The following is a 23,796-nucleotide window of genomic DNA, read 5'->3' on the forward strand; positions in this document are numbered from 1 at the left end:
GCTTGGTGTGTACAGAGCTCCAAGTTGCAGCTTCCAGGATGTCCCTGGTATGGACTCCCCTGAGGAATGCAGTAGAGGTAGATGTAGCCCTAGTGGAATGTGTTCTGATCCCCTGTGGGGTAGGTTTCCCATGCTGTTTGTAGCAGAAATGGATGCAGTGTGCTATCCATTTAGAAATGGTTTGCCTTGAAATGGCCTTGCCCTCTGCCCCTGCAGCATAGCTAACAAGCATCTGGTCAGATTTTTTGAGAGGCTTAGTCCTGTCCAGATAGAACCTAAGCTGCCTGTGCACGTCCAGGGAGTGCAGGATCCTTTCCCCTTTATTCTGAAGACTAAGGAAAAAAGTTGGCAAATGAATGCACTGGTTTAAAGCCACACTAGACACCACCTTGGGCATAAAAGAAGGTCGTGAGGGACACCCTGTCAGCATGGATGATGATAAAGAGTTCCACTGCAATAAGGGCCTGCAATTCAGACACTCTTCTTGCTGAAGTGATGGCTAGAAGTAAAGCTGTTTTCCATGAGAGGAATTTTGTTCCTTAAGCCAAGCAAGCCTTCTAAGAACAGACCCAGTAAAAGCAGCCATGCAAGATGCTTTTAAGGCATCAAATCCACATTGCAAAGTATGTTTACCAACTCGGTTAGCAGAATGCATTAACTCTTGTAAATCTTTGTGTTCTGCACAATCAGGAATCAACATCATTTTCTATTTAATTAGCTCCAAAATATGCTGCTGATACTTTAACATATGAAACTGGCAATTTAAAGCCCTAATGGCAAGAGTAGCAGAGGTGTATACCTTCTTACCCCATCTATCTAATGCTCTAGAATCCCCATCTGAAGGGGTAGGATTTTTGGCAGTTGCAGCCTTAATGCCTTTAGGTCCCTGGGAAATGGTCTCTGGATCCGCAGTAGGATTCTTAAAGAGGAATTTGTGGGAGTCAGGTACTCTATAGTACCTGTCAGGTTTCCTGGGAGCTGGAGGCAAAGTATCAGGGGTAAGGCTGGATTCCAGAAAGGCATCATCTACAATTTCCAGAACAGGAGGGATAGCTAGAGGCCTGTGTTGAGGTAAGTTTAAAAATTCCCTGAGTCTCTTTTTGGACTGAGAGTAGTCCTGGCTCTCCCAGCAGAAATGCTCTTTAAGGGTATGCAGGGTTTCACCAAAAGAAAAATCTTCTGGATGGGAAGCAGAGGGAATGGAATCCTCTGCATCGGAAACCTCATAGGTAGATAAGGGTACGTCCTGGTAGTCAGAAGGATCAGAGTTATCAGACTCCCCATCTGAAGAATCAGAAGGAAAATCAGTTCTTGGTCTTTTTGAGGGGGAAGGCTGACTTCCCCCAATTAAAGTAATGAGGTCTTCAGCCATTCTAAGCATTTGTTTTTGTGGCATGTGGGCCTGAGAATGCGCTTTGGTTGTCTGTTTCCTAGGCGTAGTGCGAACTTTAGACCTGAGAAATTCAGTATTTTTGGTTTGAAATGAAGTCATTGATTTAATATGAAAATCGGAAGGCCTGAATTCACCCTCAGAAGCCAATGCCTGCACAGCGGCTCCGGACCCATCCAAGGTAGAGACATCCGCAGGTTCCACAGTCGAAGAGGCATCTCGCTGCATACCGGACTCCGAATAGGTCTCAGCAGAGGCCTGCGAATATGTAGAAGAGGGTATCAGGGGGCTGTGAAAGCGCCTCACTGAGTACCGGCGGACTGGCGGCTAGCTTAATGGTAGTGTCATCGGCAGTTTTGGACTTATGCGGTCTGTCTCTGTCTTTATCCTTATGTTCTTTTCAAAAGATCAGTAGTTGGATGGCTTATCGAAGCCATTTCTGAGTACGGAGAGCAAGAGTGAAAGAATGTAGCTACAAAAAAAGCGTGACAACGAATAGTTCGGATGTTGAACAAGGCACAAAATCGACAGCAAGGGACGTCGTGGTCTGGGCCTAAACAAGTGACCCAGTAAGAATGAAAATCTCTGAGAGGTATGTGCTTTCCACAGGCAAGACAATTATTAATTTTTTCTGACATCGGTTAGAGCAAGAAAAAAGGATCCCCAATGGGGTACTGATCTTTCAGAAGACATCAGGTCTGAAACTCGAAAAATTAAAATTTCAGGAGTCAGATGACCGGCACTTGCGAACTGCTTCTGCTTTGGGCACCGCATGGCAAGAAGGACTGATGTAATGGCATCGGCTGCATGTTTTATACCCCTGACGACCTGACATCATGAAAGAAGCGATAACATCCAACGCAGAAATCCAAAGACTCTGGTATTCAGGCCGGCTGAGGGCTACCTGCAGGCAGATAACCCAAATGTGATGACTGCAACAGTGAAACATGAACAACATCTGAAGAACTACTAACTTATGCTTTCTCTGAAAATTTCTGGACAGGCTGCCATAAGAATTTATTCAGCAACTCCCTATGATAAACATTTTTTGTCCATTCCTAAAAAGAATTTTAAGCTCACTTTCTTGCTGCAGCTACAGTGATTAAATTATCTGCCTTTTTGAAAAATAAATTCTTAGCTGCAGGAACTCCCCCATTTAATCAGACACAGCAAGGTCATGTTTACAATCGTTCATGTCTGAACTGCCTAGTCAAATGTTACTTAATAGATATCTTTCATATATAGCGTGGTGATTATGTTCAGATATATGGAAAAAGACAAAACAGTTATGTGCTTCTATAGCACGAGACCCAATATTAACAAAATATTAGGCATACCTTGGCTTCAGTTGTTAAGACTGGGCACTGAGCTAGGTAGTTAAACCTGGAAGCAATGGACAGCAAACAGTGATGGTAAAAAGAAAATCAGATTTGCTTCTGTCTGCTGACTGTGCCAGTAATGTGTTCCTGACTTTTTGTAAGATAGCAGAATGTCTTGCACCGTCTTTCTGACAGCACTTGCTAAGTGCCTTATGGCTTCGATTGAAAGCGAACAAAACGATTAGCATTTTTTTTCTTCAGTAACTACCAGTACATGAAGCAAAGCTCCATGCACTACAAAGAATTATTCAAATCTCGAGTGCCTCTCTTGATGTGAATTTCTTGGCATTCATGTCTTGAACACGTAAGCCACGTATGATCAGTGACCCTTTCATAATCCTCTATATTAAGCCAGTTTCCAAATAAGGGGCTAGTTGGGAAATTTGCAAAAAGTATACCATCACACTGTTTTAAGACAACAAAGAACAAATTAACATTCAACAACAGCTTAATTCAAAATGACTGCTTACCTGTAAAATGATCCAAGTAATACTGGTAAAGTTTGCACTGCAAGGGTGTCAACCTTATAGAAAGGACATATTCGTACTTCGGTGGTAAGAATTTGGTGAGGGCTGAGTAATCTCTTCTCTGCGATAGATAAGAAAGACATGTTTTCAGAAGTAAAATATAAAGGAAAGAATAAAGTACAAAACATATCTTGGTATTACTTCTGCCACTCATTCAGCTGTACTTTAGTAACAGCTAAACACTCTCATGAGGAAGTATATGAAAAGAATGCAAATCAACAATAAATCTTCTTATTGCTCAAAACCTTTTATCTTACCTTGAGTTTCTACGCTGGACTACTGCCTTTTAAGTCAGACTTCTATTACATGTTTCATCTCAAACAGCAGTACTAGGGTCTGCACCAGTAACCTGATTTTATTTTTCAGCCAAGACTTCTTTTCCTCTTTGTTCTTATAACATGCCATTACAACCACTTTCTCCTCAGGACATTCACACTAATGACTCAAAATGTGTGCTTTCATAGTCTTTGTGGAAATAGTCTACGCAGTACTCAGTTACGATTCATGCTTTTTGCTATCACCTAAACAGGTTCTGTTGGCCATTTTTTGATTTAGTGTAAATAGAGTTAAAATTTCATACAAGAAGGAATTCCTTCCTATACACTCACTATCAAGTTAGAGGTATCTATTTTTTGTGGTTACTTGCTTACTCATCTCTGACTGACAACTCACTGGTTCAGTGGTTATTGCGTTATATGATTAACCACCTTTAACATTATTAAGTTGTTTTATCAAGAATCAATGGCTAAAAAGTAGAAAATAAAATAAAAAAAAAAAATAGATAAAAACAAGTGGCAGATATAGTAAATAATATCAAATACAAGTTATTCCACACCATCAAAGCCACTGATTCAACAAGTCCCACAGGTAAAAGATCTGAAAAAAAAATGAAACAGCACCTGATGTCTGTCCATGTACCTGCAGAACCAATAGTAACTGCTGGGAAGCTAAGCACAAGGTCCAACTGTGGCAACATGATATGACTAGCTCCATTAGACAAGAGGGACCCCAAGTCACAGATGTACAGGCAAGTAAACACTGCGACCTTCTACTTAATTCTTTGTCGAACTGGAAATCAGCAGGGGCTGTAAAGAACAGGCATAACATCTTGGCAATAACTATCAGTCAAGCAATATAGTAGAAGAGTTCTACAGCCAAAATTTGTTTGTGGGTCCAGTGGGAGAGAAAAGAAGGGATGGTGCAAACACCATGCTACAGAGGTATTTCCTGGGCCCAAAGTTCAAAATGCAATAGACAAGTGGGTTTACTGCACATGAGCAAGTCAAATGGCATCAGATGTACTTGGTCTAGGGATCTAAACCTCTTCTGCATCATTAAAGGAACAGTTTGGAGGAACAGGTATATCTGACAGAGGATACCACTGATGTGGAACAGACTCCCCCAACTACATAAAACAAAGTTCATCCCTGTCCACATTCAAACGCAACTTGGATTTATGGATGGGAAACAGAACATATACTCCAGGACTGCCCACTGCACTACTAATGGGCAGGGCCAGTCTTGCAACCTGAACGTCCAGCAAGTAGAAAAAAGGTTTAGTCACTGCAAGGTACGTGGGACATCTGACTTTGGCCGTAAGGGAGCGTGGGCCATAAAAGTGATGTCTGCATGTACCTTCCTCAGAACGGGATGTCCCAAGTCCAGAGTCATCTAGCAAAGCTTAATCAGGGGGTGGGAGGGATAGAATATTGCAACATGGAAGAGAAGGACATCTATGGTTATGGTAAGATTTTACACAACTATTCTATGTCCTCCTCTCATGCTGCAGTATTCATCACTTTTGGATAAGTGCCATAGCTCAAAGGGAAGAAGAGGGTGGTTTGGAACTGTTCTCCAAAAATCCATGCAGGACTGCCCTAGCAAAACCTGCTCTAGATCTGGATATGTGGTTCAGTGTTTGGTGAAGATGTGGACAGATGTCCAGGTAGCTACTTCTAGAAAACAGAAGCAGTTTCCAGCCCTTTGAAGAAGGCTTCATATGAGGCCATTGCTCTAGTAGAGTGCACTTGAATCTTACTGTCCAGGTGTTTGCCATGATAGGTGTAACAGAAGGAGAATGCTTTGGAAATCCAGGTAGAAATAGTCTGCTTAGTCACCACTTTCCCCAGAGCTCTGAGATGAAAGGAGACAAATAGTTGCTCTGATCTCCTAGGGGATTTGGTCTTGTCTAGGTAGAATCTAAGTTGTCTATGAACGTCTAGGGAATGCAAGACTTTCTCACTGTCATTCTGGGGATGTGGAGAAAATGTGGGGACAGAGATACATTGGTTAACTCACTGACCACTTTGGGCATGAAGGATGGGTTAGTCCGTAGAGTTACCCTATCCTTGTGGAAGATTAAAAAGGGTGGGGTGACAATAAGGACCTGGAGCTCTGACAATCTCCTGGTAAGTCAAGGTCACTAAAAGCACCATTTTTCAAGTACAGTATTTCAGAGAATTTGTAGCCACTTGCTCAATTGGAGCAACAGTGAGCTTCTTCTATACATAATTCAGGTCTCAGGGTGGTAGAAATGGCTTCCTGGGAGGCCTAAGATGTAGTACACCCTTCAGGAATAACTTCACTTGCAGTCTGGAAGCAAGTAGAGGGTCAACAGGCAGACGAGCTGAAATAGCAGCAAGTCAGGCCTTAAAAGAAGAATATGTCAACCCCCGCCTGCAGCAATTCACACAAATAAGACAGCACTAAGAGGACTTCTCCTTGAAACGGGTCTAGCTGTATTTTAAGACACCAAATAGAGAACCTTTTCCATTTGGACAAATAGGAAAATAGGATCTCCTAGTATTGGGTTTCCTAGCCACCTGCAGGATATTGAGCATGTCCTTGGTATAAAGGTGTCTGAAAGGGATCAAAATCCAATCACCCACAGGGTTAGGTTCAGAGATTCCAAGTGGGGACAGATTACGGATCCCTTGTCCTGTATGAGTAGGTCCACTCTGTGAGGTAACTTGTGATGAACCAATGCTGTCTTGGCCAAAAGGGAGTCACCAACAAGATTTTTGGTTTGTTGTGCTCAATTTTTAGTAGTACTTTTTGTAAGAGTGGGAAGGGGGGAGTGCATAAAGAAACACCCCTTCCATGAGACAGAGAAGGTATCCGTCACCCTCGCTAGAGGGCTGAGTGTCCTGGTACAAAACTGAGAAAGCTGTCTATTCAGAGGGGAGGCAAACAGATCTACTTGTGGTGCACCTCACCTGTGGGGACTTTGTCCAGAAACATATCCCTGTTTAGCATCCATTTATGAGATGATGACATGGACCTGCTCAAGGTACTTACCTGTGTGTTCTGAGCTGAGGGAATGTAGACTGCGTGCAGGCAGACTCCATGCTGGACTGCCAATTCACAGGCCTGGAGTGCAAGTCTGCATAGCAAGTAAGATCTTGTTCCCTTGTTTGTTCACATACCACAGAACAGCAGCACTGTCTGTGAACAACCTCAGAGGTCCTTCCTACAGATTATTTTGGAAGGCCCTCATCTCTTTGATGTTGATGTGCTCCCTCTTGAAGGGGCTTGTCCTTGTGCCTTGCACCTTCAAGCTGCCCAGAGTAGCTCCCCAAACCAAGTCTGGAGCACCTGTGTGCATTTCCTGGACTGGAATGAGGGGTTGTAAGGGCAGTCCTGTGTTGAGTGAGACTTGATCCATCTACCAAAGGATCTCCTTCCTAAGGCAAGGTAGGAAGGGAAATGAATGGTCCAAGGGGTGGGAGTGTTGGGTTCATGTGGACCTCAGGTACCACTGAAGTTTCCGCATGTGGAATCTTGCAAGTGGTAACATACGGATGTTAGAGGCCATACGCCCCAGGAGTCTGAAATAATCTCTTGCTGTCACAGCAGGGGTGTTGAGGACAGAGAGGAGGTATTCCTTCAGGCTTTCCACCTTTTGGGGTGGAACAAATGCCTTCATAACAGCTGTTCTGATTCTGCATCCCAGGAAAACTTGGTCCAGGGAGAGGTTTAGGTTGAATTTGGGGGAAACGGATAATGATATCCAGGAATTGCAAAACACCAAGGACTGTCTGGAGATGATTCGGTAGAGAACCGTATCAATCTGCCTAGAACAGGTCGTCATCTAGGTATGGGAACATTTGTAACCCTTGGACCCTGCAACAGGCTATGACTGGAGCCAGACACTTGAATACCCTTGGAGTAGCAGACAGTTAAAAGGGTAAAGCAGAGAACTGAAAATGTGAAGAACCCACAGAGAAGTGCAAGCATCTCCTGTATATGGGCCTTATGGTGATATGGAGATAAGCATCTTTGATGTGTAAGGTGGCGCCTGGGGTATTAGCAGTAGGAATAGAGTCTGGAGTGTAAGCATGCGGAAGGTGGGTACTAGAAGAAATAGGTTGAATGTGGGATAGATCCACAATGGGTCTCCATTGGCTAACTTTTCTTGGAAACAGGAAGAGTCTGGAGTAAAACCCCCTTCCTCTTCTGATGGGGGGGACTGGCTGGATAGTCCCTTGGGAGAGAAGGTTGTCCAAGACTATTTGGAATAGGGGCAGCTGGTCCTTTGGTGGCTGAGGGATGCCTCTTAAGGAGGGGGGGGGATGATCCAACCTTTTCTATGATGGATAAGGCCCACTTGTACAGTGGATATATAAAATGTACACACTCCTGTTAAAATGCCAGGTTTTTGTGATATAAAAAATGAGACCACAACAAATCATTTCAAAACCTTTCTAACCTTTAATGTGACCTATAACCTGTACAACTCAATTGAAAAACAAACAAATCTGTTAGAGAAAAAATATAAAAAATAAAAACCGTACAATAAGCTGGTTGTATAAATGTGTTCACCCTTAAACTAATACTTTGTTGAAGCACCTTTTGATTTAATTACAGCATTTAATCTTTTTGGGTAGCAGTCTATTGGCATGGCACACCTTGACTTGGCAATATTTGCCCACTTTTCCTTGCAAAAGTGCTCCAAATCTGTCAGATTGCGAGGGCATCTCTTATGCACACAGCACTCTTCAGGTCACCTCGTCGATTTTCTATTGGATTTAGGTCGGGGCTTTGGCTGGGCAATTCCATAACTTTAATTTTCTTCTGGTGAAGCCATTCTTTTGTTGACTTAGATGCATGCTTGGGGTCATTGTTGTGTTGAAAGGTAAAATTCCTCTTCGTCTTTCTGTCAGACGCCTGAAGGCTTTGGGCCAAAAGTGACTGGAACTCGTAACTATTCATAATTCCCACCACCATGACTGAAGCTCGAGTTCCAGCTAAAGAAAAGCAAAGTACAGTTATGTACACTTACCATAAATGTAGATGTTCAAGTGTATTCACTGTTGCAGTCATTACATTTGGGTTATCTGCTTGAAGGTAGCCCTCAGTCAGCCTGATTAACAAAGTCTTGGTTCCTGCGTCGGTTGCTGTCCCTTCTTCCATGACGTCAGGACGTCAGGGGTATAAAACATGCAGCCAACGCTATTACATCAGTTTTTCTTGCCCCAGATGTCAGGTGCCCCCTTAATGGGAAGCAATTAAATATAAAAGTACAAAGATATACCTCCTACAAAAAAGCAAATACACCAAATAGGCTTTTAAGCATAGTAAAGGAAAGTAGAGGTATAGCCAAAAGAAGTTAGGGGGCTGGAGGGAGCGTAACCAGGACTGCAACAGTGAATACACTCGAGCATCTACATTTATGGTAAGTGTACACAACTGTACTATGTTCTTCGTGTTTCACTGTTGCAGTCATTACATTTGGGTAGATTCCCAAAGCTATGGTTGAAGGAGGAATTTAGACAGCATTAGGGCCAGCTATAAGCCCATGCAAGACTGCAGTGGCAAAGCCAGCTCTGGATTTAGAGAAAACTGGCAAATGATAATGCTTGGTGAAAGTATGTACAGAACTCCAGGTAGCAGCTTCTAGGATGTCCCTGGTAGGGATGCCTCTGAGAAAAGGCTGTAGAGATAGATGCAGCCTAGGTGGAATGAGGTCTGATCCCCTGGGGGATAGGTTTTCCATGGTGCTTATAGCAGAAATAAATGCAATGGCTTATCCATTTAGAAACAGTTTGCTTTGAAACAGCCTTCCTCTCTGCCCCTGCAGCAAATGCCACCAGCAGTTGTTCAGATTTCCTTTGAGGTTTAGTCCTGTCCAAGTAGAATCTAAGTTGTCTGTGCACATCTAAGGAATGCACAGACATTCCCCTTTATTCTGCGGATTGGGAAAGAAGGTTGGCAAATGAATGGACTGATTAAGAGCCACACTGGATACTACCTTGGGCATGAAGGATGGATTGGTTCTGAGGGACACCCTGTCCAGATGAAAGATGACAAAAGGCTCCACTGCCATAAGGGCGTGTAATTCAGATACCCTTCTAGCTGAAGTGACTGCTAAAAGGAAAGCTGTTTTCCAAGAAAGAAATTTTAAGTCTGCAGTAGCAGCTGGCTCGAAAGGAGGTAAAGTGAGTTTCTCCAAGACAAAGTTAAGGTCCCTGGCTGGGGCTGGAGCTCTCCTGGGTGGTTTCAAATTTTTGGCCCCTCTAAGGAACTGCTTGAGCAGTGGATGAGAGAAGAGGGGACGTTCTGTGTTATAATGAGCTGAAATGGCTGAGGCGTGGATTTTAATGGAGGAAAAAGACAGGCCCTTGTGAAGCATCTCAGTTAAGTATTGTAAAATCCGAGGTAAATTGGCCACTGCTGTGCTCATCCCTTGAGACTGGTTCCAGGCACATAATCTTTTCCATTTTTCAGCATAAGATTTTCTAGTACTAGGCCTCCTTGCCTCTAAAATGATATCCATTACAGGTTTGCTGAGGGACGGTAAAGGAGTGATTAAGTAATTAGCCAGGCTGCAAGGTTCAGTGTTAGAAGCTGAAGGTGCAGCATCTGGTTCTCCTGCAGAGACAGCAGTGAAAGATTCTAAGGCAGGTGCCATGGAGATAACCGTAACACACTACGCAGAAAAGGGTACCAGTGTTGGCACGGCCGGTCTGCAGCAATCAAAATCATCCTTGGTTTGTCCTGTTTGATTTTTAGTAGTACTTTGGAGAGCACAGGCAGAGGGGGAAGGCATAGACTGAAAGGTTTTTCCAGCTGAAGGACAGAGCATTGACTTTCCAGGCCTGTTTGTGGAGAGTCCTTGTGCAAACTTTGTCCAATTGGTAGTTCTGGGGAGAGGCAAACGGGTCTATATCTGGGCTCCCCCATTTGCTTGTCAAAATGTTGAAAGTCCTTGGTTACAGTTTCCACTTGTGTGGATCCATGAGGTTTCTGCTTAGTCCATCTGCCAGAGTATTCAATTTTCCTGGCAGGAATTGAGCTTGTAGGTGCACTTGGTTGCTCAAGGCTGTGTTCCATAATGCCATGGCTAGTCTGAAGAGGGGGTAAGAATGTGTACCCCCCTGCTTGTTTATGTACCACATAACAGCGGTGTTGTCCATCTTTACCATTAGTTGTCCAGGAAAAATGTGGCCCTTGAAGGCTGTCAGAGCATTTTGTACAGCTAACTCTTCTTTTTGATTGATATGCAGGTGCATTTCACTTTGGTTCCATTTGCCCTGAATGCACTTACCTGCCAGGTCAGCCCCCTATGCATAGTCTGATGCATCTGTTGTTGGGGTTTGGGCGGCAGGGGGTGGTGTAAAAGGTAGTCCCTTGTTTTGGTGGCAGGCCTCTGCCCACCAAAGGAACTCTAGGTGTAGGCAAGGTATGATAGGAGCCATTGTTTCTAGGTCCTGAGAATGTTGACACCATAGGCTTTTTAGATACCACTGTAATTTCCTCATATGCAGTCTTGCATATGGAATTAGAAGAATGCAGGAGGCCATGAACCCCAAGGCCTGCAATATTTGTCTTGCAGATAGCAGAGTTTTTGTGGCCACTTGTTTGAAGTAGGTTGTCAAATTAATTTGTTTCTCAAGCGTGAGGTAAGCCATCTGGGAAGTTGTATTCAAGCTTTCTCCCAGGAATATAATTTGTTGACAGGGTACCAGTTGCAATTTCTGTTCATTTATGGTGTACCCCAGAAAAGTTAGAACCTTTTGCACAAAGGCCAGATGACTCAAAAGTATGTCCTGGCTTTCTGCCTGAATTAGACAATCATCCAGGTATGGGTATATTTGAATATTTCTTTGCCTGCAAAATGCAATAACTGGAGCTAGGCACTTCGAGAATACCCTGGGTGCAGTAGATAAGCCAAAGGGCAGTGCAGAGAACTGCTTTGAAGCGTAGGTATCTTCTGCAAGACTCCCTTATTGGGATGTGCAGGTATGCTTCATTTAAATCTAGTGTTGCCAACCAGGCATCTTTGCCTAACATAGGAAATAATTGGTGAAGAGTCAGCATCTTGAATTTTGGAATATCCAAAAAGGTGTTTACAGCAGACAGGTCCAGGACAGGATGCCATGAATTGTCTTTTCTGGGTACCAGGAAAAGTCTTGAGTAGAAACCTTCTCCCTTTTCCTCTTCTGGTACCAGATGAATAACCCCCATGCTTGAGAGAAAGTACTTGTTTTTGGGCCTCTGCTCACCGATTTGGGGGTAGGTCCAGCCACCAGCTTGGTGTTGGCAACGTGTGAAAGCGAAATCTGTATCCTTGGGACACTATATTTAAAACCCCTTTTGTCCTGGGTAATGAGTTCCCAATTCTTTGCATGAAGAGCAATCTTTCCCCCCAAAGGGGCAGTCTGTTGATAAGTGCTTGGAAATTTTAAAAGGAAGGCATTGAGACAGTTTATCATGGGGGGGGGGTCTTATTATTCCCAGATTTGGAAGTGGAGGCCCCCCACTGTTTAGTTCTGTGTGTCCGCTGGGACTGAAACCTGGGGTTTTTGCTGTGTCTGAGTTTAACTTGAGAAGACCTGGAAGGGGCTGGAAAGTACAGTTGTGTACACTTACCATAAATGTAGATGTTCGAGTGTATTCAATGTTGCAGTCATTACATTTCGATAATCTGCTGGCAGGTTGCCCTCAGTCGGCCTGATTAACAAAGTCTTGGGTCCTGCGTCGGTTGCTGTCCCTTCTTCCATGACATCAGGTCGTCAGGGGTATAAAATATGCAGCCGATGCCATTACATCAGTTATTCTTGCCCCAGATGTCAGGTGCCCCCGAAATGGGGAGAAAATTTTATATATATATATATATATATATATATATATATATATATATATACACACTCTGGATTTGGAGAAGAGAGGTAAATGTTAATGTTTGGTGAACGTATGAACTGAGCTCCAGGTAGCAGCTTCTAGAATGTCTCTGGTAGGAACCCCTCTGAGAAAAGCTGCAGAAGTAGATGCAGCCCTGGTGGAATGAGATTTGATCCCCTTGGGGATAGGTTTACCATGGTGCATATAGCAGAAAAGAATACAATGGCTTATCCATTTGGAAATAGTCTGCCTTGAAATAGCCTTTCCCTCTGCCCCTGCAGCAAATACCACCAATAGTAAAGTAGAATCTAAGTTGTCTGTGTACATCCAATGAATGCAGAATCCGCTCACCCTTGTTCTGTGGATTGGGGAAGAAAGTTGGCAGATGAATGGTCAAGAGCCACACTGGATGGTAATGCAAATAGCCAGCTTTGAAGCAGAGGTATCTTCTGCAAGATTCCCTGACTGGGATACGTGGGTAAGCCTCTTTTAAGTCTAGAGTTACTAACCAGGCATCTTTGCCTAGCATAGGTAGTAACTGTTGAACAGTCAGCATCTTGAATTTTGGAATGTCTAGAAATGTATTTAGAATGGATAAGTCCAGAATTGGACGCCATGATTTATCTTTTCTGGGTACCAGGAAAAGTCTTGAATAGAAACCTTGTCCCTTTTCCTCTTCTGGTACTGGTTGAATAGCCCCCATATTCATGAGGGACAGAACTTGTTTCTGGGCCTCTGCCCACTGATTTGGAGGCAGATCTGGCCATCCGTTTGGGATTGGCAACGTTTATAAATGAAACCTGTATCCCTGGGATACTACATTTAAAACCTATTTGTCCTGGGTAATCAGTTGCCAGTTTCGTGCATGAAGTGTCAGCTTTCCCCCCAACGGGGCGGCCAAAAGGTAAGTGCTTGGTGATTGCAGAGGAAAGTCATTGAGACTGTTTACCATAGGGAGGTGCCTTATTGCTTCCAGGTTTGGAGGTGGAGGCACCCCATTGTTTTGTTCTAAAAGTTCCTTGTGATTGAAACCTGGAGCCTTTGGAATGTCTGGATTTTACTTGAGCAGCTCTCGAGGGAACCGGAAGGGACCAGTTCTTAGTAGGCCAGTGCCTACTAAATCTGGGTGGCTGCACTTTTAAGAAATCCTTCACAGTTTGCATAGATTTAGCTTTATCTTCCATCTTTTTTAAAACTTCTTCAGCCTTATTACCAAAGAGACTATCCTGTTGTAAAGGAGCATCCAACAATTTTGCTTTAACATGGTCAGGCAGATTTTGCTCTTTGAGCCAAGCATGCCTTCTTATCACAGATCCAGTTATAGCAGCCCTGCAAGAGGCCTCCAAAGAATCAAAACCATTTTGCAAAGTACGTTTTCCAACATGTTCAGCTGAATGTAATAAATCCTGCAACTCTATTTTCCACACAGTCAGAGATCAACATAATTTTCTGTTTAAGTAGACCCATAACATGCTGTTGATATTTAAGCATATGAAATTGACAGTTTAAAGCCCTGATTGCCAAGGTTGCAGACGTGTAAACCTTTTTACCCCATCTATCCAGCACCCTGGAATCTCGGTCAGTGGGGGTAGGATTTTTAGCAGTAGAGGCCTTAACGCCCTTGGGACCCTGAGAAATGGTTTCAGGATCAGCAGTAGGGTTCTTGAAAAGGAATTTGTGGGAGTCAGAAACCCTGTAGTATTTGTCTAGCTTACTAGGAGCCGGAGGCAGAGAATCAGGGGGCATACTGGATTCTGAAAAAACATCAACAACAATGTCTAGAACAGGAGGGTATAGCCAAAGGCCTATGCTGAGGAAGAAGAAGAAAATCCCCAAGTCACTCTTTAGATTCAGAGAAATCCTGACTTTCCCAGTGGAAGTGTTCCCTTAAGGTATGTAAAGTTTCTCCAAAAGAAAAATCCTCAGGGGGAGAGGCAGAAGGGATGGAATCTTCTGCATCAGAGTCCTCATAAGTAGGTACATATAAATCCTGTTCAGAAGAAGAATCAGAACAAACAGAAACCTGATCTGAAGATTCATAGTCAGAGCCTTGCCTAGGTCTCTTAGCAGGAGGGGGATGGCTACCCTTGATCAAGGTAATTAAATCTTCAACCATTTTGATAATTTGTTTTTTAGGCATCGGGGCCTGTACATGTGGCCCAAGCGTCGTTTTTTTAGACATAGAAGTAGATTTTGGCCTTAGTTTTGAGGATGGCGTTGGTTTAATATACAAATCTATAGGCCTAAAACACTCTCAGAAGCCAGTGCTGCACAGCGGCTCCAGACCCATCTAAGGTAGAGACATTTGCGGGTTCAATACTTAAAGCATGTCTAAGGGTCAGCTCCCAGTGATTTCTCCTGTCTACCTGATGAATCTGGGCATCTTGGGGCAATGCAGCAATTGCCTCATGTACACAGACAACCCTCTCCTCCTACCACCCAACACTACAACCTGTGAGAGATGCACTTATATAGCCAAACTGGAAGCAAAGCTCTCTTCACCCAAGACTGGACAGTCAAGCGGAGAAGGTGAAAACTTGCACCACACCACACTCATCACATAGTCCCTCAAAACCTACACCACCAAAACACACACATAGAAATACAAAACACACACCTACATTCGCGGAGGCTCTCAATAAAAACCTGCCCAAGCATCAGGGACATCCAAAGCATAAACTCAAGCAAACTCCGCCCTCCAACACAACCCAAATGACACATAGCCCACAAACTCAGTGTGCCACTCAACCACAGCCCATAAAGCATAATAACGTACCCAACACTCTAGTCATAGGTGACTCTATAGTCAGACACACTGATGTTCCACTCACTAGACTAAACAAGGAGAAAGTTACTGCTGCCTGTCAGGTGCCAGGATCCGCCGCATAACACATGCACTCAGGTCACTCCACAATAAGTACAAATATGACACTGTCATTGTCCATGTTGGTGTGAATGACCTGAGACGTACCTCCCTGGACTACATGAAAAGAGACATGGAGGAGCTCTCCGATCTTGTATCCTAGGCAGGTATGACCCTAACCCTGAGTAGCATCCTGCCATAACCCAGAATGATACCACAGTACAAGGACAAAATGATTGACTTCAACAACTGGCTAAGCTTCTGGTGTCATTCTAAGGGGATCCAGTATTTGTTTGCCTGGGACGACATGATCAACAGTCCACGATGCTTTGCCAGAGATGGCCTGCACCTGTCGCCCTTAGGATTCCGGATACTGGCTAAGGCTCTTGCCACCCCTATAGTGCCTTTTTTAGGCAAGGTTCAAATGAGAAATTCACCATCGCAACAGGTACAAGCAAGCAAAATCTGAGGGTAATGGTACTCAATGCTAAACCTCAAAATGCATTCACTCAAGGCACTCCTTAAAATGGAGAACACTGACATCTGTGCAGTGACAGAGACCTGGTTCAAAGCTCCAGAGAGCACCCCTGTATTACCAGGCTTCAATTCATACCACACCTTTCAGCCACATAACCCAGAAAGAAACACTAAAGGTGGAGGCGTGTCCATATTCATTAAGGATAACCACACCTCCAGGCTAGTGGCACAGCATAATGCAGCCGAGATTATCCAAGTGCAACTAACTCTGGGCAAGACCGCAATCCAAATTGTAGCTTGCTACAGACCCCCCACCATGCCCCAGGATTTACACTCCTTATTTTTTGATACACTGAAAAGTATTAGGGTGCAACCCAACACCCTAATAATGGGCGATTTCAACTACCCTACCATTAACTGGAAAATCTACTCATGTACCAACTCTTTTGCTCAACGTTTTCTAGAAATCATAAATTTCAATGCCTTGGATCAACTTATTCACACCCCCACCAGGGGCGGCAATATCCTAGACCTGGTCATTACCAACATGGGAAAAGTACAGTTTTGTACCTACCATAAATGTAGATGTTCGAGTGCTAATACAGCTGCAGTCATAACAGATGGGTTCTCCTGCCATCAGGTGGGTCCTCGGTCGGCCGAATTCCAAAGTCTAGGACCGGCGTCGGTTGTCGTCGCTTCTTCCCTGACGTCAGTGCGCCAGGGGTATAAAAGAACCAGCCAACGCCATTTTCTTCAGTTTTTCTTGCCCCAGATGTCAGGTGCCCCCAGAAGGAAGGCAATACATAAATTTGTGTAATAAAGCAATGCTATATAATCAAAATACAGTAGTTGCAAGCAAATACACCATAAAAAAATACCCCAATCAGGTTGTATGAGGAGGTGTTAGCCAATAGGCCTGTCCCAAAAGGGGAAGGAGGGAGGGAAACCTGGACTGCAGCTGTATTAGCACTCGAACATCTACATTTATGGTAGGTACAAAACTGTACTATGTTCATCGTGCATACAGCTGCAGTCATAATAGATGGGTAGAATCCCAAAGCTAAGAAAGGGGTGGTCGGCACTAGGTGGAACTAGGAGGAGCCAGAATGCCCTGCAAGACTGCAGTGGCAAAGCCTGCTCTAGTTTTGGAGTATAATGGTAGGTGGTAGTACTTGGAGAAGGTATGCACAGAACTCCAAGTGGCTGCTTCCAAAATATCTTTGGTAGGAACTCCTCTGAGGAAAGCTGCAGAGGTAGCTGTGGCCCTTGTGGAGTGAGATCTGATGCCTGCAGGTACAGTTTTACCATGAAAAGAGTAACAAAAGCGTATGCAGTGGGCTATCCATTTTGAGATTGTCTGTTTGGAAATTGGCTTCCCTTGAGCTCCTATAGCATAGGACACAAAGAGCTGTTCTGATTTTCTGAAAGGCTTTGTTCTGTCCAAATAATAACGCAGCTGTCTGTGGATGTCCAAGGAATGTAGTAGTCTCTCCCCTTTGTTTTGAGGATTAGGGTAGAAGGTAGGTAAGTGTATAGCCTGATTTAAAGCTACCCTGGATACCACCTTTGGCATAAAGGACGGGTTGGTTCGTAAGGAAACTCTGTCCTGATGGAAGATGATAAAAAGGCTGCACAGCCATGAGGGCTTGTAGTTCCGATACCCTACGAGCCGAGGTGATAGCCAGAAGGAAAGCTGTTTTCCAGGACAAATATTGCAAATCTGTTGAGGCAGCTGGCTCAAAAGGAGGCAAGGTCAGCTTTTCTAGAATGAAATTGAGATCCCAAGCAGGTATTGAGTGTTTCCTTGGGGGTTTTATATTCTTAGCCCCTCTGAGGAACTGTCTTAAAAGGGGGTGAGAGAATAAAGGTGGATCAGTGTTGTATTCTGCAGAAATGGCAGAGGCATGGATTTTGATGGAGGAGAATGAAAGTCCACTGCTTAGCAGCTCAGCTAGATACTGTAATATCTGAGGTAAATTCAGTTTTCCAGGATTCTGGCCCTTATTCTCATTCAGGCACAAAACCGTTTCCATTTTGCGGAGTAAGCTTTTCTAGTAGACGGCCTTTTGGCCTCCAAAATGACATCCTGCACCTCCTTGGAGAGTAGGGTCTGTTGTGATGTTAAGATATCTTCCATGTGGCCAGATTGAGTGTTTTCAGCTGACTGTGAAGAGTTTTGAAGCTGTGCTGAGTCAGAAGAAGAGGTATTAGAGGTAGGGTCCACGGAGGGGACTGCGTCAGGCTCCTCAGGAGTGGGTACCAGTGCTGTCTTGGCCAGTCTGGAGCAATGAGAATCATCTTTGGTCTGTCTGCTCTGGTTTTTAATAGAACTTTGGGCAGCAGAGGAAGAGGTGGAAAGGCATAAACTGTCATGGTTGTCCAACTGAAAGAGAGTGTGTCCACTCTCCAGGCCTGTGGATGAAAAGTCCTTGAGCAGACTTTTGTCAATTGGTGATTTTTGTGGGAGGCAAAGAGATCTATGTCTGGCCTTCTCCATGCTTGAATTATCTCTGTAAAAACTTGAGGATGCAACTTCCATTCGTGTGGATCTGTCATATTTCTGCTTAGGTTGTCTGCCAGCGTGTTTTCCTTGCCTGGCAAGTACTGTGCTTGAAGTTCGATTTGTAATTCCAGAGCCATGTTCCAAAGTGACATGGCCAGCCTGCATAGGGGGTATGAATGGGTTCCTCCCTGTTTGTTTATGTACCACATTACTGTGGTGTTGTCTGTCCTTATCAATAGCTGACCTGGATGCAGAAGGTCTTTGAAAGCTATAATAGCATTTATTACTGCTAGCATTTCCTTTTGATTGATGTGAAGGTGCTTTTCTTTTTGGGACCATTTGCCCTGAATGCACCGATCTGTCATGTGCACCCCCCAGGCGTAGTCCGAGGCGTCTGTTGTGATGACTTGATTTGCTTGAGGCTTGCAGAATGGGAGACCTATGTTTGTTTGGCATGCTTGAACCCACCACAGAAATTCCTTTTGAAGACATGGAATTAGTGGTATTATTGTTTCCAAACTGTGGCTGTGTTGAGACCATAGGTTTTTCAGGTACCATTGAAGTTTCCTCATATGCAGCTTTGCACATGGGATTAGTAGGATGCAAGATGCCATGAATCCCAGAGCCTGCAGGATTTTCCTTGCAGTCAACCTGGTGAAATTTGCTAGTGAGTTAGTTGCCCTGCTTCTCTGGCGTGAGGTAGGCCATCTGGGTGTTTGTGTCCAAGTTGGCACCCAGGAAAATTATTTTCTGAGAGGGTAGTAGCCTTGATTTCTTTTTGTTGACTGTGTATCCCAGAGAATTCAACAACATTATTACAAAAGCCAGATGTTTCAGAAGTATGTGCTTGCTGTCTGCTTGGATCAGGCAGTCGTCCAAATATGGGTATATTTGTATCCCTTGAAGTCTGCAGTAGGCAATTACTGATGCCAGGCATTTCGTGAATACTCTGGGTGCAGTAGATAAGCCAAAAGGCAATGCAGAGAATTGATAATGGGTTGAACCTGCAAGAAATCTGAGGTATCTTCTGCAATTTTGTCTGATTGGGACATGCAGGTATGCCTCCTTGAGGTCCAATGTTACCAGCCAAGACTCCTTGCCCAGCATGGGAAGAAGCTGCTGTAATGTGAGCATCTTGAATTTTGGTACGAGTAAAAATGTGTTTAGGATGGATAGGTCCAAAATAGGTCTCCAGTCTTTTCCCTTCCTTGGTACCAGGAATAGTCTGGAATAAAAACCTTGACCGTGTTCGTGAGTAGGTACCTGTTGAATAGCTTTCATGTCCATGAGATCTGAAATTTGTCTTTGTGCCTCTGCCCTTTGATTGTGTGGCAGGTTTGGCATGCCTCTCATTTTTGGAAGGGTGTGAAAATGGAATCTGTAGCCTCTGTTTATAATATCCAGGATCCATTTGTCTTTTGTGACAATATGCCAATTTTTGAAAATAATGCCAGTTTTCTGCCTAAGGGTGCTGCCATTTGAGCCTTGCTTGGCATGCAAAGGGGAAAGTCATTGGGCTTGCTTTCTGAATGGCTGCGAACTATCCTCACCACCTCTTTGTGTAGGAGCTTGCCATTGTCTGCCTCTAAACGATCCTTGAGATTGCCCTCTGCCCCTCGGGTGCCTGTATCTACCTCTTTGGGGTCTGTCCGTGGCTGGAAAGGACCAATTTTTGGAAGGCCAATTTCTACTGAAACGTGGAGGTTGTACCTGTAGAAAATCTTTCACTGTTTGCATTGATTTAGCCTTTTCCTCCATTTTCTTTAATACCTCCTCAGCTTTAACACCAAATAATACATCCTTTTGTAGAGGGGCATCTAGTAATTTAGCTTTGACATGATCTGGTAAGGTTTGCTCCTTGAGCCAGGCATGTCTACGTATGACTGATCTTGTAACAGCAGCTCTACATGAGGCCTCTAGAGCATCAAAACCACATTGCAAGGTATGTTTACCCACTTGTTCTGCACTATGCATCAAATCCTGCAACTCCTTCAAGTCTGGTTGTTCAGGTTGTGACATTTTACTTCTCAACTGTGATCACAGAAACTGTTGGTACTTTAGCATATGGAACTGGCAGTTTAATGCCCTCATGGTTAAGGTGGCCGAGGTGTACACCTTTTTCCCCCACCTTTCTAAGGAACTGGAATCTCTCTCGGAAGGTAATGGGTTTTTAGCAGTGGAGGCCTTAATTCCCTTGGGGCCCTGTGAGATAGTTTCTGGGTCAGCCGCATGGCTTTTGTATAAAAACTGGTGTGAGTCAGGAACCCGGTAGTACCTGTCAGGCTTGACTGAGGCTGGAGGTAAAGAATCCAGGTTAAGGTAGGCCTCCGAGTACACATCATCTAGTATGTCTAAGACAGGAGGTATAGCCAGAGGCCTGTGCTGGGGTAGCAAGAGAAAATCCCTAAGCCTTTTCTTGGAATCTGAGTACTCTTGGCCTTCCCAGTGGAAGTGTTCCCTTAAGGTATGCAAGGTTTCCCCAAATGAGTAATCCTCTGGGGGGGAGACAGAGGGAATGGACTCCTCAGCATCAGAATCTTCAAAAGGGGAGTAGGAATGTTCCTGTTCATCCGAGTGATCTGAAATAATGCATGCCTGGTCAGAGTAGGGGGATTCTTCCTCCACTCTAGGCCTTTTGTCCGGGGGGGGGGGGTTGAGAACCCCTGATAAGAGTAATCAAATCCTCAGCCATTTTAAGCATCTGTTTTTTAGGCATGGGGCCTGGAGAAGGGCCCTGTGGAGCTTGTCTCTTAGAATGCATGGCTGCTTTAGACTTAGTGAAAGCCTTGATAGAAAGAGAAGAGGAAGGTCTGAAGACACCTTGTGAGGAGGCAGACCTGTCTACATTTTGAGATTCACCACCAAGAGTGACTTCGGTATCTGTACTCGGGGTGTGGGCCGAGGAGCCAGCGACCTCGGGCACAGAAGACACCGCCAATGAAGTGTCGTCGGTAGGCAGGGGCTGCATAGGCGCCTCGCTGAGAACCGGACCACCTGTAGTCGGCTTTGGCGTGGTGTTGGTAGAGGCCGCGGACCTCGTGTGTCGGTCCTTGTCTTTGCGTTTTTTAGACAAAACTGGAGTCGGAGTATCCGACGACATAATATAGTTACATTTTTTGCCAAAATAGTGCTGGGCGAACTCCACCCGATGCTTAATGGTGTGTTTGTTGAATGTAGCACAAAAACGACAGACCGAGACGTCGTGGTCTGGGCCTAAGCACGGAATGCAGAGGGAATGAAAATCCTTATGTGGTATTTGCTTCCCACAAGAAATACAATTATTAACTTTGTCTGACATCGGTCTGAGGCAAGAAAAGTTTCAACGGGTACTTAGCTTTCAAGAAGACTTCGGTTGCAAAATTTTCGTAATTTCAGGAGCTGGCCGACCGGCACTTGCGAACTGCTTCTGCTTCGGGCACCATGTGGCAAGAAAGACTGAAGAAAATGGCGTCGGCTGGTTCTTTTATACCCCTGGCGCACTAACGTCAGGGAAGAAGCGACGACAACAGACGCCGGACCTAGACTTTGGAATTCGGCCGACCGAGGACCCTCCTGACGGCAGGAGAACCCATGTGTTATGACTGCAGCTGTATGCATGATGAACATCTGGTGTTCCACACCAGAGGTCAATTCCTCGCTGGTCAGATCCGACCACAAGCTAATCAGCCTAGACATCCACATCCCACCCTCAGCCCCAATTAGGGAAACCATCGTAAAAAACTTCTCCAAAGCCAACTTCACACTTCTTAAGACAGAAGTGGCAAACTTCATGACACCTATGCAGACAGACAATAGAGTTATGACTGCCGAATCCTACACAAATGCACTTTATAAGCACTTACACGAGTGCATGGATCATGCTATCCCTAACAGAACCAAGATGTTATCCTCAAAAAAAAGGAAGCCAATCTGGTGGTCCTCTGCCATAAATAAACTCTACAACAGAAGAAAGAAACTGTTGCAAAAAAAAAAGAGTAAAATCCCATGACTGGAGGAACTCCCTGGTCAACCTCAGTAAGAAGATGAGATCCCTCATAAAATCCTCCAAAGCTAGTTATGAAAACAAAATTGCCACTGACTCTAAAGACAACCACAAAGCATTCTATAGCTATGTCAAGAATCTAAATGGGAACACTCAGATCTGCTCTGAGTTACAGCACAATGGCACTAAATATACAGAACCAACTGATATTGCCAATAATCTAACAGATAGGTTCAGTGCTAACTTTACCCCCCTCACCCCCTAGAGGGCCCATCTCTATACCGGAAGAATGCAAAGTTCCTATAATCACGGCTGCACAGGTAAAAAAAACACTCTCCAAAGCCAAGAACACAGCATCCATGGGACCTGACAATATCCCAGGCTGCATTCTACATGAACTACAGAATGAACTGGCACCCTACCCAAGTACCATGTTCAATCATTGCCTCACCTCAGGCTTTGTACCCACTGAATGGCGCACCACAACGGTTATCCCACTCCACAAAGGGGAAGCCACGACGGACCCCGTGAACTACCGCCCCATTAGCCTGACGAGCCTGGTCTGCAAGGCCATGGAACGTATCATTGTGGAACTCATAAACAAAGACATTGGTATTCTCCAAACTCTGGACCCTACCCAGTTTGGATTTGTAAAAGGCAGATCATGTCTCCTAAACCTGATTGACTTCTTTGAAGCAGTCACCCAAGCCATAGATTTGGGTAAAATGGTTCACACAGCTTATCTAGATCTCGCCAAGGCTTTCGACACCATCCCCCACTCTGGAATTATAAATAAGCTCACTAAACTAGGTATAAATCCCTATGTCACAAGATGGGTTGCCAACTGGCTCACGGACATAACCCACACTGTGAAAGTAGCAGATTCCAAATTCGACATCAGACCAGTGACAAGTGGAGTACCACAGGGTTCAGTCCTGGGTCCTCTCCTGTTTGGTATCTACTTCTCTGAAGTGCAGGCCAACACAGAAGGTCTTTATTAACAAAGTTTGCAGATGACTGCAAACTAGGAGCCATAATCGAAACTCCTAATGATGTGGACAAACTACAAAAGGGCCTCACTGAGACAGATACCTGGTGTCAAAGCCATGGCCTGAAGCTCAATGCCAAAAAGTGCATTGTCATCCCCTTTGGTAAAAACTCTCTACCCATGAACTACCACATAGCTGGTAGTCTACTTAATGCCGAAAATGTGATGAGACCTTGGGACACAGGTGGACAGTAGTCTCTCCTTTGATAATCACATCGCCACAGTGGTCAGGAAATCCTTCTACTTGGCTCATCTCATCACAAAATAGATTCTCATCCAAAAAAAAAAGAGGTCATTGTTCCCCTCTACTCATCACTCATTAGACCCATTAGAGAGTACAACGCCCCTTTTTGTATGTACCTCACAAGACATCTACAACAACTGTAAAGACCACAGAAATACCTCACAAAGAGGATTACTGGCCTCAAACAGATGCCCTATGCAGACCGTCTCAAAAAACTACAGCTTTACTCCATCATATATCGCCTACTCAGGGGCGATCTC

The 23,796-nt window shown here is 44.4% G+C and overlaps 1 protein-coding gene across 1 annotated transcript in view; it reads right to left on the bottom strand.

The window, feature by feature from the left end:
* The window catches only part of ATRX (ATRX chromatin remodeler), a 3,779,564-nt gene that overhangs the window by 917,810 nt on the left and 2,837,958 nt on the right, over window positions 1-23,796 (bottom strand). Inside the window, exon 21 of the mRNA XM_044057254.1 lies at window positions 3,240-3,357. Coding sequence (XP_043913189.1) covers window positions 3,240-3,357 — 118 coding nt within the window. The remainder of the gene's footprint in view (window positions 1-3,239; window positions 3,358-23,796) is intronic.

This window comes from Protopterus annectens, chromosome 15.part0 (assembly GCF_019279795.1).
Source record: "Protopterus annectens isolate FY-2018-M chromosome 15.part0, PAN1.0, whole genome shotgun sequence".
Lineage (NCBI taxonomy): Eukaryota > Metazoa > Chordata > Ceratodontiformes > Protopteridae > Protopterus > Protopterus annectens.